At 45.5% G+C, this 15,311-nt stretch overlaps 1 protein-coding gene across 1 annotated transcript in view; it reads left to right on the top strand.

Annotated features, from left to right (window-relative positions):
- Positions 1 to 15,311, top strand: part of EXOC4 (exocyst complex component 4) — a 471,200-nt gene that overhangs the window by 21,460 nt on the left and 434,429 nt on the right. Inside the window, 1 exon segment of the mRNA XM_056573178.1 lies at positions 499 to 693. Coding sequence (XP_056429153.1) covers positions 499 to 693 — 195 coding nt within the window.

Below are 15,311 nucleotides of genomic sequence, written 5' to 3'. Positions count from 1 at the left end.
AAAACCTTGTGCAGTTGTATTAAACTGTAATTTGTCTGCAACATCTGAACATACCCTAAGGGAAAGTGCCTTTATTTTATTGGTTTTCGTCATGAAAAGCAATGTTCATACTTTTGATCATAAAGCTAATTCTGTGTTTGTGTCCCAAGAAAGTCTGCTGCAAACCTGTTATATCGACACATAGAAATAATTTATTACATTTTTACATTAGAAATATGCATTGCAGAAGGTTATGCATCACCATTGTTAACCAGAGACTAATATGTAAGAAGCTTAGAAATCATATTGATGTTTTGTATTATTAGTCAGAAATGTCCCAGAGACAGGAAATATATGAATCTTTGGTCCCATATTATTTATAACTGAACATGTCTTGTCTTATAGAAGTAATTGGCTAAAATGTCTGCTAGGTTCCAAAATTATAATAGGCATTATACTGTTAACATTCAATATAGGCAAAAACTAAAAAATACTAAAATATAATTATTTTCATGCTAGGTTAAAGAAAACCTTTTGTCCTGTAAGATGCTTCTTCATTGCAAGCGTGATGAGCTGAGAAAGTTGTGGATTGAGGGAATAGAACACAAACATGTGTTGAACCTATTGGATGAAATTGAGAACATCAAGCAAGTGCCCCAGAAACTGGAACAGTGTATGGCTAGTAAACACTACTTGAATGCCACAGACATGCTGGTAAGAACCATGATCCACTAATATGTTTTATTACAGCATTGATCATATGAGGCTGTTCATATAAAGTCATACAAAGTGCTTATCTGTAAGGAAATTGATAATATGAAGTTCATACATATGCATATTGTTATAGGGTGTCAGTTCTAAAAGGTGAAAATAAATATCACAAAGAAATTATCTTTGCTTTTAAAATAAATTACCTATCTTCTGGATAGGTTATCAATATAAGACTAGTATGGGTCTGGCGACTGGTACCTCCACCAATCAGCTGTGACAGTCGTGTGAATGCTGCAGCCTCTTTATTTTCTAGATGCGCTCAGTACCTGCAATCCCCATACATTTGGGAGCGGTGGTGCAAGGTACTGCATCGTTGCCCCATTCATTACAGCGCTGCAATACTTTCCTCCTCCACTACTAAAAGTATGGGTTTGGCAGATACTGAGGCAAAGCAAACATTGTAGAAGCTGGGGCACTCAGGCACGCTGCATCCCCTTTAAAGGAAAACTGTCACCCTGATCACCCACACTAAACCCAATACACAGGGTTATAGTGTGGGTGATCAGGAGTGCAAAGAGGGGTCACTTAACAAATTCCATCCAGGGACTCCTGTGATATTGCCCGACAAATGTCCCGTTCTCAATTTGGTTACCTGCGCGCAGGAGGCGGGGCCCCTATGGCTGTCGGGCCCCTTGCTTCTTTCTGCCTCCTGAAACAATCTGCCTCTATTAGTATATTCAAAATCTGCGCTGCACTCGGAGGTAGGAGCGCAAGCGCAGTTAGTTACCAAACAGCTCTCACATCCTAGTGACGTGAGTCACATGTCACGTAAGCGCTGCGCTCCGAGGCCGGAGCGCATGCGCTCTGGCACAGTAGCTGAGCGCTCTGGCAAGAAGAGCTCTCACGTCACCAGGACGTGAGAGCTGTTTGTAAACTAACTGCGCTTGCGCTCCTGCCTCAGAGCACAGTGCAGAATTTGAATATACTAATAGAGGCAGATTGTTTCAGGAGGCAGAAAGAAGCATGGGTCGGACAGCCATCGGTGGCCCGTCTCCTGCGTGCAAGTAACTGAATTGAGAACGGGACTTTCGTTGGGCAATATCACAGGAGCCACTGGATGGAATTTGGTAAGTGACCCCTCTTTGCACTCCTGGTCACCCACACTATAACCCTGTGTATTGGGTTTAGTGTGGGTGATTGGTGGGGTAATGCTTATTACCTATCTATTTTAAAAGCAAAGAAAGACTCCGAGGTGAAAAATGAGCAGATGTGATTCCGCCTTCCCTGGCAACTACAATAAGCCTACTATGATCCCAGTGAGAATGATTCTAGGGGCAATGCAAAGTTAAAAGCAGATATTCTTGGTGGTCTACATGGCTGCCTGAGCAGATGTGCTTTTACAGAGTTCCAACCATCCTGTCAATTATCCTGGCTAATCCCTCTCCATCCTGCTCCTTTGGGGTGACATTCCCCCTGCTCTGTTTTTGAAAAGTTTGGAGGTGCCTTGAAGTGCGCCGCGGACCTCGTGAAAGGAGGGCCCTGAAGCCCCGGACTGGCCTACTGCCTGGCCGCCTGATCGAACGCCCCTGCCTGGGTCGGAGTGCAGCCTCCTGCCTTCCTTGGGGCTCTGCTGCTGCTGGGATCCCCTCCACTGCCAGATAGACCTGCTGCGGTCCTTTCACTTACCTGGAGCTCCGCTGAGAGCAGTGTCGGGATCGGTCCTAGCTGCTGCGGCCTTCTCAGCCCGCCTGCCCGTCATTGGGGGCTGCTGGTGCTCGGGCCCTGCTGTGATTCCCTGCTGCCACCAGGTCTGTTGCCGCTTCTGGAGGGAGCGGAGGCCGGCTCCCCTGCGTTGCTTTTGATGCTGCTGGTGGGAGCTGCTGTGTAGGGGAGTGGAGGGTAGGTGAGGCTGCGCTGCAGCTGCAGTGTCAGCCGCCATCTTGTGGTCTCTGGGCAATGCCTGGACGAAGCTGAACTGTGTGTCTATCCTCTGGGGGAGCCTGCTGTGTGGAGAACCGGATAGAGGGGAGATTTTGAGCTTTATTGGGGGTGAAGAGGGTGCTCTGTCTGGCAGAGTACCTGCTCCAGTGGTGGGGTGCTATTGATATACAGGACATTGCCATACACATTTGAAGACCCCCTGCTTCTGCTTCCCCTCCCATATCTGGGGACTTGTCAGCTTCCCGCCCTCACCCACCCAACCCCCCCCAAGTGTCCTGCAGTCTGGACCCTGCCTGCTATTCTTCTGCTTGGGGACTGCTGCATACTTGCTGGGGGTTTTGTTTCCACTCACAGAGCCTGATTCCATCTTAATCCCCCCCCCCCCCCACCACCACCACTACTGGACTGTTTTGGTATTCTGCTTTCAGGCCTGTATTTGGCGCCTCCTACATCATCTCCTGCTGTGCCATTTGCTATTACAACCAATGGGTGCTAATAAGTGGAAGAAGAACAAGGACTTAGCTGGCTCCTCACAACAGGGGACCAGCCTGTCTGCCAATCTGAGTAATAAAATAGCGCTACAACAAGAGGTGGCGGCTAAACTAGAGAAATACGCTTGCGGTCTCCTTCGCCGGATTCTCCTGACCACAGGGGAGCTCCTCTCACCCTGACTAATGTTGAGGCTCTGCTGGACCCTCTGGAGGACTATGATGCTTTCTTGCAGGCCTCTGTATCTGACTCGCATGTTTCCTTGCCTGGTACCCCACCTGTCATGTCTGCTGCAGCGGCTGCTGCTTCACCTAGGCGTCCTGCTGAACCTGCTGTCTTTGGAGAAATACAAAGGTGTAACATGACTTGTTCAACTCGCTACTCAGGTGGAGAATGTGCAGTCTGACATTTCACTTAAATTGGCATGATCTACAGCAGTGGTTCTTAACCTTGTTGGAGTGACTGAACCCCACCAGTTTCATATGCGCATTCACCGAACCCCTCTTAATTGGAAAAGTAAAATGTGATTTTTTTCAAATTCAAAACATAGGAGGTATATAGTTATACATAGGTGCTCAAAATGAACAAAACCATTAAGAACAAGGAACAAAACCATGAAAACATGATTCACACACACAAACAAAAATATAATGAATATTTACTGCAAATCAGTGTGACTTCTGCTGTTGTCTTTCAGAGACCAGTTCAGAAATGTACGGCTTTACCTTGGCAAGTGCCACTCTCATGTCATTTTTGCAACAATGGCAGTGTTCCCCCACATTAGGCAGGCAGTGTTCCCCCCCACATTAGGCAGGCAGTGTTCCCCCCAGATTAGGCAGGCAGTGTTCCCCCACATTAGGAAGGCAGTGTTCCCCCACATTAGGAAGGCAGTGTTCCCCCACATTAGGCAGGCAGTATGTCCCCCCCACATTAGGCAGGCAGTATGTCCCCCCCACATTAGGCAGGCAGTATGTCCCCCCCACATTAGGCAGGCAGTATGTCCCCCCCCACATTAGGCAGGCAGTATGTCCCCCCCCCACATTAGGCAGGCAGTATGTCCCCCCCCACATTAGGCAGGCAGTATGTCCCCCACCCCCCACATTAGGCAGGCAGTATGTGCCCCCCACATTAGGCAGGCAGTATGTGCTCCCCACATTAGGCAGGCAGTATGTGCCCCCCACATTAGGCAGGCAGTATGTGCCCCCCACATTAGGCAGGCAGTATGTGCCCCCCACATTAGGCAGGCAGTATGTGCCCCCCACATTAGGCAGGCAGTATGTGCCCCCCACATTAGGCAGGCAGTATGTGCCCCCACATTAGGCAGGCAGTATGTTCCCCCACATTAGGCAGGCAGTATGTTCCCCCCACATTAGGCAGGCAGTATGTTCCCCCACATTAGGTGCAGTATGTTCCCCCACAGACATACAGCCTCCAGCCATACAGTATGGCTGGAGGCTGTATGCCTGTGTACTGCCCCACTTCAGTGTTCCGACCACTGCTCCTCGGGTCCGGCCATAGCAGGACCGGAGGATCACTGGTTGGAACACCGAAGCTGACGAGCCACTGGTAAACACTTACCAACTGCCAGCGCAGGTCCTTCTTGCTTCTTCTCCGCTCCTCTGTGGTCCGTTGCCATGGGCGCACGCATGGGACGTGAGTGACATCCTTGCGTGCGCTAGTTCCCGGCGGTCCCTGAGTTTTTAAAGGGACTTAACAGAGACGTCCCTGTGTTCCGAAAGCATCTTTCGGAACACAGACAAGTGCCGAGGCAAAAACACCCGGCGGGCCTCCCCCACCGAACCCCCGAGACTGACTCACCGAACCCCTGGGGTTCGATCGAACCCAGGTTAAGAACCACTTATCTACAGAAAGTCACAGATCGTACCTCTGCGACTGAGGGCAGGATAAATGATGTGGAGGATGCGGTTGTCCCCGTGGTGCTAGACTCCACGAGACATGGTCAAACATTGCCTTCTTAAAAGCTAAGGCTGACGACCTGGAAAACAGGTTACGCAGAAATAATGTCTTGGTTGTGGGACTCCTGGAGGAGTGTGAAAGGTGGCAACCCACGGAATATATGAAATCCTGGTTGAAAGATGTTTTTGGGACTGAAAACTTGACCCTTCTCTTTGCCGTGGAGCGTGCCCATAGAGTCCCTACCAGACCATTCCCGCCAGGGGGCCCGCCCTGGTCCATGCTTGTGAAGCTTCTACATTATCATCAAGGTAGATAGTCATGTCATTTCCTTTTTCCCTGACTTCTCTGCGGAGGTGCAGAAGAAACGTGCCTCTTTCATTGATGTCAAGAGACTATTGCTCCCTTGAAGTCCAGTATTCTATGCTGTACCCGGCTAGATTCCATGTGGTGGCTATGGGTACCACACATTTCTTTGATGGGGTGGACCCAGCCATCCGCTGGCTAGATGCTCATGAGTCCCAGCCATGCCAGAGGGCCCGCAGGGGCTCTCCGGGTCCTGCCCCAGACTGAACTGCCCTGTTTAGTCTCTGTTGTCTCTTACCCGGTGGACTATTGTTCATTTGTCTACTGTTGCCAGGCACATTTTTCATATGTATAGTTCTATACTGTATACCATTGTTTTACATTTTTGCTCTGGGTACTGACATAGTTCTTCTTTAAGATGTGGGGGGTGGAGGGTTATTGATGCTGTTTTTTGGGGGTTATTTCTTCTGCTTGTTTTTGATTGAGGGATGTATTATTTACTGTTTCACTGCGGGACTGTATGCTTTACCTGCTAGATTGGTGTGATTGGTTACCTGCGTTCTTGCTGTACGTTCTTACTCTGACTACATTTCGATTTCTTTTCTGTGCGGTGGTACGAATGTTCCTATGCAGTTTAGAGCATGATGTCGACTGGCGTGAATGTAGTGGCGCCCCCTGGTGCCACATGCCGTGGTGTTTTGTGTGGTTGTCATTTTTTGTTTCTTGTTTTAGGGTGTTTGTCTTGTTTGTTTTCTGTCTCTCCCTCCTGTCCAGCTTGCTACTTTACTCTTCTTGCCTGTGAGTGTGTTTGCTGGTCTCCTCTGGGCCCTTGTGGTCCCTTGTGTTCATCCATACTCTTCCCTGTCTGATGGCAATAGTTAATGTTATTGGCTGGAATGTGCGTTGGCATGGGGAGGCTACTAAACGCTATGCCATATTTAACTCGGTGAGGCAGTTCCAACCTGCTGTACTATGTCTAACTGAAACCCATTTGACATCCGATAACAATGGGGTCCTTCAAAGAGCATGGGTCGGCTATTCTTTATCATTCTATGTACTCCTCTCATGCTCAGGGAGTTAGTGTTCTTGTTCACAAACCTATTCCTTTTAAGGAGGTCTCCTCTGTTGTAGATCATGATGGGTGGCTTATATGCCTGGTTTGTGAAGTGTCTCACCAATTACTTATCATTGTTGGGTATACACTTTAATCAGGTATTGGATGCTTCTATGGATAGATTTTGGGGAACTCGGGCTCCACCCCCCCCCTCTAGGCCTACTGGCCTGGCTAGAATGTTGGGTGAGGTTAATTTGATGGATCTGTGGCGTTATCGTAATCCAACCACTATCTGCCTAAAATTGCAGGTACATTGGGACGTTGGGGGGTTGCCCGTTGTGGAGGTTGAACCCGCTCTGGCTGCAATTGCTGACTACGGCAGAGATTGTTGGTGTAGGACCAAGCCCATTTTCACCTTAAGGACCAGGCCAATTTCATTTTAGCGTTTTCGTTTTTTCCTCCTCTCCTACGAAAATCCATACATTTTATATTTCCATCTACAGACCCATATAAGGGCTTGTTTTTTGCGTTACCTATTTTACTTTGTAATGAAACCTCTCCTTTTACCATAAAAAGTACGGTGAACCCCAAAAAATATTTTTGTAGGGAGGAAATTTAAATGAAAACCACAATTTTGCAAATTATCGAGGGTTTCGTTTTCACACTGTACAATTTACGGTAAGAATGACATGTGTTCTTTATTCTGTGGATCAATACGATTAAAATGATACCCACGGCTAGATACTTTTATATTTTTGTACCGCTTAAAAAAAATCTAAAACTTTTTGTACAAAATCAGTAATCTAAAATCTCCCTATTTTGACCACCTATAACTTGTTCATTTTTCCGTATATAGGGCGGTATGAGGGCTAATTTTTTGCACCGTCATCTGTACTTTTTTATCGATACCACATTTGCATATATAAAACTTTTAGATAATTTTTATTCATTTTTGGACTTTTTTTCTTTTAATTTTTACATTTATGCCCTTCACCGTACGGGATCATTATCATTATATTTTGATAGTTCGGACATTTACACATGCAGTTAAACCAAATATGTTTATAAAAAAAAAAAAAAAAAATTACGCTTTGTGGGGGTAAAATGGGTAAAATGGGATTTTTTTTTTTTTTTTTTTTTTTTACTTGTTATTTTTACATTTTTCAACTTTTTTTTTACACTTTTAATGTTCACATAGGGGACTATCTATAACCAGGGCTGTGGAGTCGGTAGATAAATGTTCCGACTCCAGAGTTTTTGGTACTTCCGACTCCGACTCCTCTGTATTAATATGCAAATGTATTTTATACATTCCTTGAAGGAAAGAAATGCAACATACATGTCATTACCACAGGACTACTGGCTGGGAAGCCAACAGTCTTTTGTATTGAACAGTTTGTGTGCTGATCTGCTGCTGAAGATAGGGCAGTGGGAGAATTGAGGAAGGGGCATTTATTATAAAACATGATTTTCCTAGTAGAATCCCATAGTCATAGTACTCCACCCCTAGACATCTTATACCCTATCCAAAGGATAGGGGAGAAGATGTCAGATCGCCAGGGTCCCGCTGCTGGGGACCCCCGGGATCGCTTCTGCGGCACCGCGCTTTCATTACTACACAGAGCGAGTTCGCTCTGTACGTAATGACGGGCGATACAGGGGACGGAGCAGCGTGACGTCATGGCCCCGCCCCTTGTGACATCACGCCCCCCCCCCTAAAGCAAGTCTATGGCAGGGGGCATGACGACCGCCACGCCCCCTCCCATAGACTTGTATTCAGGGGCGGACCTTGACGTCACAAGGGGCGGAGCCGTGACATAACAATTCTCCAGCCCCTGTATCGCCCGTCATTACGCACAGAGCGAACTCGCTCTGTGCAGTAATGATAGCGCAGTGCCACAGCGGCGATCCCGGGGGTCCCCAGCAGCGGGACCCAGGCGATCTGACATCTTATCCCCTATCCATTTGGGGATAATATGTCTAGGGGCGGAGTACCCCTTTAAGCTAACAATCGAGTTTACAAGTTTTTATAGCCAATGGTTTACAGCTTCAGTCTTGAACTATTGACTCTCCATTCCCTTTACTTATACAAGTGTCTCTAGTCCTGCAAAAAACATATTTACTTAATCCCTTATCAGTGAGAGGCTAGGTTACCCATGGGTTCCGTGTAACAGCAGAACACAACACTATGGAAAGTATAAGTATTGCCGCTCCTAATTGTGCGTTGCGTGCTATATAGTAAAGCACATGAAAAGCATGCTTCTTCACGGTCACTTAACGTGTTCGTTTTGCGGTTACGTGGCATTGCATGCATTGGTCTTACTTTTTACTATTCTTACAGTAGAGAAGTCATTAATTATCACTTTTTGTGAATTGGGACATTTTAAACTTGCTTTTGTTTTATTTTTTATTATAATTTAGTAGGAGTCTGAGTCGTTGCATTGTTTGCCGACTCCTACTCCAGGTACCCGAAATTTCATCAGACTCCTCGACTCCGACTCCACAGCCCTGCCTATAACAATCATTTGATTGCTAATACTATTCAGTGCTATACATAGGACATAGCACTGATCAGTATTATCTGCTATCTTCTGCTCTGGTCTGCTCGATCTCAGACCAGAGCAGGAGATGCCGGGAGACGGACAGAGGTGATGGGGCCTCCGTCCACCATTACAGATGGTCGGATCACCGCGGCAGCGCTGTGGGCGATCCGATAATCTATTTTAACATGCGCATTGCCGCAGATGCCGTGATCTGTACTGATCACGGCATCTGAGGGGTTAACGGTGGACATCCGCGCAATCGCGGATGTTGGCCATTACCGGTGGGTCCCTGGCTGCTGATAGCAGCCGAAACCTGCCGTGTATGACGCGAACACTGCTTAGATGCTCGCGGTCATACACAGGACGTAAATGAATGTCCTGGTGCGCAAAGTACCGCCAAACCAGGACGTACATTTACGACCGTGGTCGTTAAGGGGTTAAGAACTTTATAACTCTTAACTCTGGGTCGGCTTCGATCTCCATAGTTTGGGACTCCCTCAAGGTGTTCCTCCCTGGCCTCTTTATTCGGAACATTAGTACTATTAAGTCCTTTACTAGAGAGAAAGGAGACAGGTTGCGGTTGTTAGGGCCGAGGCTGGTTATATTTCATCCCCTTCCCCTGTATCTCAGGAGAACTGGTTGCAAGCCCACACTGCTTATACGGTCTTATTTGGAGGAGGCTGCGAAGCACGAGCGTTTTTTAATTAAACAGTGGTACTTTGAGTGTGGTGAGGGGACGGGAAAACTGTTGGCCTCTATTGCTCATGCTCAGCAAGGGGTCACGTATATTGGTTGTTTGAGGGATGATAGGGGCGAGGTTACGGATGATAGGGACATTCTGCAGGTAAGGGGATTTTTATAAAGATGCATATTCCTCAAAGACTGCTTGTTCCAAGGTGGACTTGGATGATTATGTGGGTCGGGCGTCTCTGCCTTCTTTTTCTCCTCAGCAGAGGGGCGAGCTGGACTTGCCTATCTCACTGGAGGAATTTGAACTGGCTTTGAAAGATGCTGCTAATGAGAGGTCCCCGGGCCCTGATGGTTTGCCAAGTGAGGTGTATAAACAATTTGAGGGAGTGCTCTTGCCACAACTACTGCGGGTATTCGAGGAAGCGGTGGAGGTGGGTGCTTTGCCCTGTTCCATGATGGAAGCGATTGTTGTTCTCCTTCCTAAACCTGGTAAGGACCTATTTCTATTTCTCCCCTATGTGTAGATGTGAAGCTGCTGGCTCGGGTACTCGCTAACAGACTTTCTAAGGTTGTCCTGTCATTAGTTCATGGGGACCAGACTGGATTTATGCCCGGCAAATCCATGGTAGATAATATTTGTAGGGTTTTCCTTAACTTGCAGATGACACAGGAGGGGGGTGGTGCTAGGTCACTGGTTTCATTGGATGCCTCCAAGGCCTTTGGAAGCGTTGAATGGAACTACTTGTGGCGGGTGATGAGATCTATGGGGTTTGGACCTCGGGCTCTCTCATATGTTCAATTGCTGTACCTGGACCCTATTGCTAGACTTTTGTCCTATTGGCTGCAGCGGAACACGCAGCAGGGGTGTCCCCTGTCGCATCTGCTCTCTGCTTTGGCTATTGAGACTCTGGCCTGCTTAATTAGGTCTTCTGCTAATGTGTTGGGATTTCGATATCTGTCCATTGAGGAGCGGGTAGCGCTATATGCGGGTGACATGCTGCTGTTTTTGGGATACAGCTCCTTTCTTAGCTCCTGTCATGTCCCTTATATCTGATTTTGGGTCATACTCTGGTCTGTTAATTAATTGGGACAAATCTGTACTGATGCCTCTTGACCCTCTGCCTGGTATTCCTTCAGATTGCTGCTTCTAGACTTCAGGTGGTGACTAGTTTTAAATATCTGTAGGGCTGCAACGATTAATCAACATTATCGATAAAATTCGATAACTGGATTCGTTGTCGACGAATCCAGTAATCGAATAATCGGCCGATTTGTTGTCCCTGTTCCGACTGTGACAACACTGCTGCGGTCGTGCGTTCAGACGCTAGTCTGCACCGCCGCAGCCTCTGTTAAGTTAGTCTAGTCCCTGTTCCAGCCTCCGCTACCCACTGCTCACCAATCACATGTGCGGCTGCTTCTCTGAACTCCTCCCCTCACCCGCCGCTTGTGGACGCTCTACACTTATGGAGCCTCAGCCTGCCGTGGAGGACTTCGTACTACTGCCGCCGGTAGTTTCCTGCAGTTTATTGTGCCCTGCCCCTGTTACTGTCGCATTGCTTATTGACACATATGGGGGGTATCTGCAGAGCATTGCACCCTAGTGTCATCTACAGACACTAGGATGCAATGCTCTGCACATACTACCACATACTACCATGTGTATAGCAGTGTGCATGTAGTACACACTTACACTACTATACACATGGGGGTATGTGCAGAGCATTGCACCCTTGTGTCTATACTACAGACACAAGGGTGCAACGCTCTGCATATATCCCTATGTGTATATCGGTAAGCAGTGCACACCGCTTTACCCGTGGGGGTTTGTGCAGAGCATTCCACCCTTGTGTCTGTAGTACAGACACTAGGGTGCAATGCTCTGCACATACCTCCATGGGTAAAACAGTGTGTATGTAGTACATATACACTGCTATACGCATGGGGGGGGGAGGGGGGGAGAGCATTGCATCCTAGTGTCTGTACTACAGACATGGGTTGGGTGCAATGCTCTGCAGTCTGCAACTACCCCATGTGTATAGGAGTGCTATAGAAAAAGTGTAAAGTAAAAACAAATTAAATGTAAATAAACCGCCCCCAATAAACATTAGCTCCACCTTTTCCTATTGCTATACAAAAATTAAAAAAAAATTTACATTTTTTTTTTTTTACATATCCGATACTGCCGCATGGCTAATTGTCTGAACTATTAAAATTAAATGTTAGTAAATCATTAACATTTTATTTTAATAGTTCAGACAGTTACCCATGCGGCAGTATCAAATTTACACTGGTTTCTGTACAGGATTATTAATAATGACCCTTATAGCAACTGGCATTAACTTAAAAAAAAAATAATAATAATAATTGCTGTTGTTTGGTCATATCACATGCTAGAATACTTTTAATATGGCCATTGTACATAATTCTTCAAGTAGAATCAGCTGGACCCCTTATTTTGCCATTTTGACATTTTTCCCGATTAATCAAATTATTATTAAAATAATCGTTAGCTGCAGCCCTAAATATCTGGATATTCATATTACTCTGTCTCTGCATGACTTTGTTCTTCGTAACCTGGCAGATTGGTGTAAGCTTCCCATCTCATTGTTTGGTAGAACAAACCTTGCCAAAATGGTCTTGATGCTCGGTGTGGATTACGATAGCCCATTTTCAGCGCATTCAGCATCTTTTTAGACAGCCGGGGGGGGGAATGGGCACTGCTAGGATCAAACTGTAAACTCTTCAAAGGGGTAAGTCTCCTAGGGGCTTGGCCCATCCCAATCCCTGGTTGTATTTTCTGGCGTAACCCTGGCTTGCCTGATTTATATTCTTTTATGGAGGCTAGTTTTTGGGAGAGGAAGGGGCTGTGTAGTTTGGGCGTAGTTAGGACCTTTGAGGACTTGAAGGAGGAATTTGCTCTTCCACATTCTTCCTTTTATAAGTACTTACAGCTCGGCTATGTTTATGAAACAAAAGTAGGTCCCTCTCGTTAGAAATACATTCTAATAGGGTTTTGGACTCTGTGGTCACGGAAAGGGAGTCGGCTGGAATCATATCATGGGTGTATGGAGAACTGTTGAGCTTTCATCATCATAAATTCCCCTTGACTATTCGTGGTAAATGGGAGAGGGATGCTGGTGATATGACTGATGAGGAATAGTCCACCGTAATGGCACTTAATCCCTATCTCTCTCTCTGTCTGAATCTAATATGCTGTCCCAGCTTTTTCTCCTGCACAGAGTATATAAAATTCCAGTGTTCTTGCATAAAATTGTGGTGCGACCTCATTCTACGTGCCCACAGTGTGGTAGGTTGGAGGCACATCTACTGAATATGATATGGAACTGCCCACTCCTAGATACTTATTGGAGGGAGGTGCTCACTCTCATGTGGACGGTGTATGGGGTGACCTTAGCTCGCCTCCCTAAAACATGTCTACTGGGTCTTAGCGGTTGAGGACAGGAACCCTCTCTAGTGGAGACGGGCATACTAAGTGTTCAATATCAGGCTCGAAAACTAATAGCGCAATACTGGATTAGGCCTACTCCTCCGGATGTGGCACACTTGATTGCTTGGATTAAACATGTAGATAGATTGGAAAAGGGGATCTACATTAAACGAAAGGTGGAGCAAAAGTTTGATGGCGTATGGGGTCCCTGGGTGAGGAAGTTTTACTCCTTCTGAAGTTGGGACATAATGGCTTGTTTCTCTGCTTCTTGCATGCGTGTGGGTGGGATCGTTGTTTGAACTGTTTGTCTGGCCAGTCTAAATGTCTCTTTGTCTGGTCAGCTGTAAATAGAGGCAGTGATGTTGGTGATTTTTAACCCTTCAATTTTTGTGGTGGAAGCTGTGTACATGCGCCATATTTATTTAATGGTGCAGGGCATTGGATAAGTGTGTTGCTGGTACACAATTTTAGCTATAGTACTTCACTTTCTATGATGCCTCCTCTGCGACTTGTACTGCAACTTTTTAACCCAAGCAACAAAATGTTCCATTTACAGTCAGTTTTGTAAGCCATTGGGACAAATTGTGTGACAAATCTCTATGATAAATTCCTGACCACTGCAAAAAAATAACCACACTACGACATGGCTACACTATTTTAGAACAAGCTTCTAAAGCAAAAGTGGCAATGAAAAGACAAATTGTGCAATAAATCAACACCACAAAACAAATTCCCCCCAATATCTTAGAGGAAAGCAGAATCATAAGCTCACAGCAAGCACTGTCAGCATCAAGACTTGTACCACAGGGGTAAGCAAGATAATAAATATTGTATAAGCTCAGAATACTGCTTAAAAGGGGTACTCCACTGGAAAATGTTTTTATTTTAATCAACTGGTGCCAGAATGTTAAACAGATTGGTAAATTACTTCTATTAAATCTTAATCCTTCCAGTATTTGTCATCTGCTGTATGCTCCACAGGAAGTTCTTTTCATTTTGAATTTCCTTTCTGCCTGACCACAGTGCTCTCTGCTTACACCTCTGTCCATTTTAGAAACTGTCCAGAGTAGAAGCAAATCCCCATAGCAAACCTATTCTGCTCCGGACAGTTCCTAAAATGGACAGAGGTGTCAGCAGAGAGCACTGTGGTCAGACAGAAAGGAAATTCAAAAAGAAAAGAACTTCCTGTGGAGCATATAGCAGCTGATAAGTACTGGTAATTTACAAAAAAAAGTAATTTACAAATCTGTATAACGTTCTGGCACCAGTTGATTTAAAAAAATTTTTTTTCCCAGTGGAGTACCCCTTTTAGCCCCTTCCCGACCCAGTACGTACCCATAAGTCCTGGGTCCTTTCCCTTACTATAACGTGGGGCCACGTCATAGGGGGTCTGGCCCGGCACCTAGCAACGGCTGGGACCCGTGGCTAATAGCGCGAGGCACTGATTGCTGTGCTGTGATGACACGTGTCTCGGGAACCGCCCAGTTTAGAAGCAAATCCCCATAGCAAACCTCTTCTAAACTGGGCGGTTCCCGAGACACGTGCCATCAGAGAGCACTTAGACAGAAAAGAACAACCTCAACTTCAGAAGCTCATAAGTACTGAAATGATTAAGATTTTTTTAATAGAAGTAATTTACAAATCTGTTTAACTTTCTGGCACCAGTTGAGATATATATATATATATATATATATATATATATATATATATATATATATAAAAAGTTTTTTCCTGGATAACCCCTTTAACCTCTCAAGGACCCAGCCATTTTACACCTTAGGACCCGGTCATTTTTTGAACATCTGACCACTGTCACTTTAAACATTAATAACTCTGGAATGCTTTTAGTTATCATTCTGATTCCGAGATTGTTTTTTCGTGACATATTCTACTTTAACATAGTGGTAAAAAAAATTTGTAACTTGCATCCTTTCTTGGTGAAAAATGTGAAAATTTTAGGAAAAATTTGAAAATTTTGCATTTTTCTAACTTTGAAGCTCTCTGTTTGTAAGGAAAATGGATATTCAAAATATTTTAATTTTTTTTTCACATATACAATATGTCTACTTTATGTTTGCATCATAAAATTGACAAGTTTTTACTTTTGGAAGACACCAGAGGGCTTCAAAGTTCAGCAGCAATTTTCCAATTTTTCACAAAATTTCCAAACTCACTATTTTTCAGGGACCAGTTCAGGTTTGAAGTGGATTTGAAGGGTCTTCATCTTAGAAATACC

The sequence above is a fragment of the Hyla sarda genome, chromosome 4 (genome assembly GCF_029499605.1).
Source record: "Hyla sarda isolate aHylSar1 chromosome 4, aHylSar1.hap1, whole genome shotgun sequence".
Taxonomy (NCBI): Eukaryota; Metazoa; Chordata; class Amphibia; order Anura; family Hylidae; genus Hyla; species Hyla sarda.
Note: the sequence above shows the minus strand (reverse complement) of the source record. Positions and strands in the feature narration are given on the sequence as shown.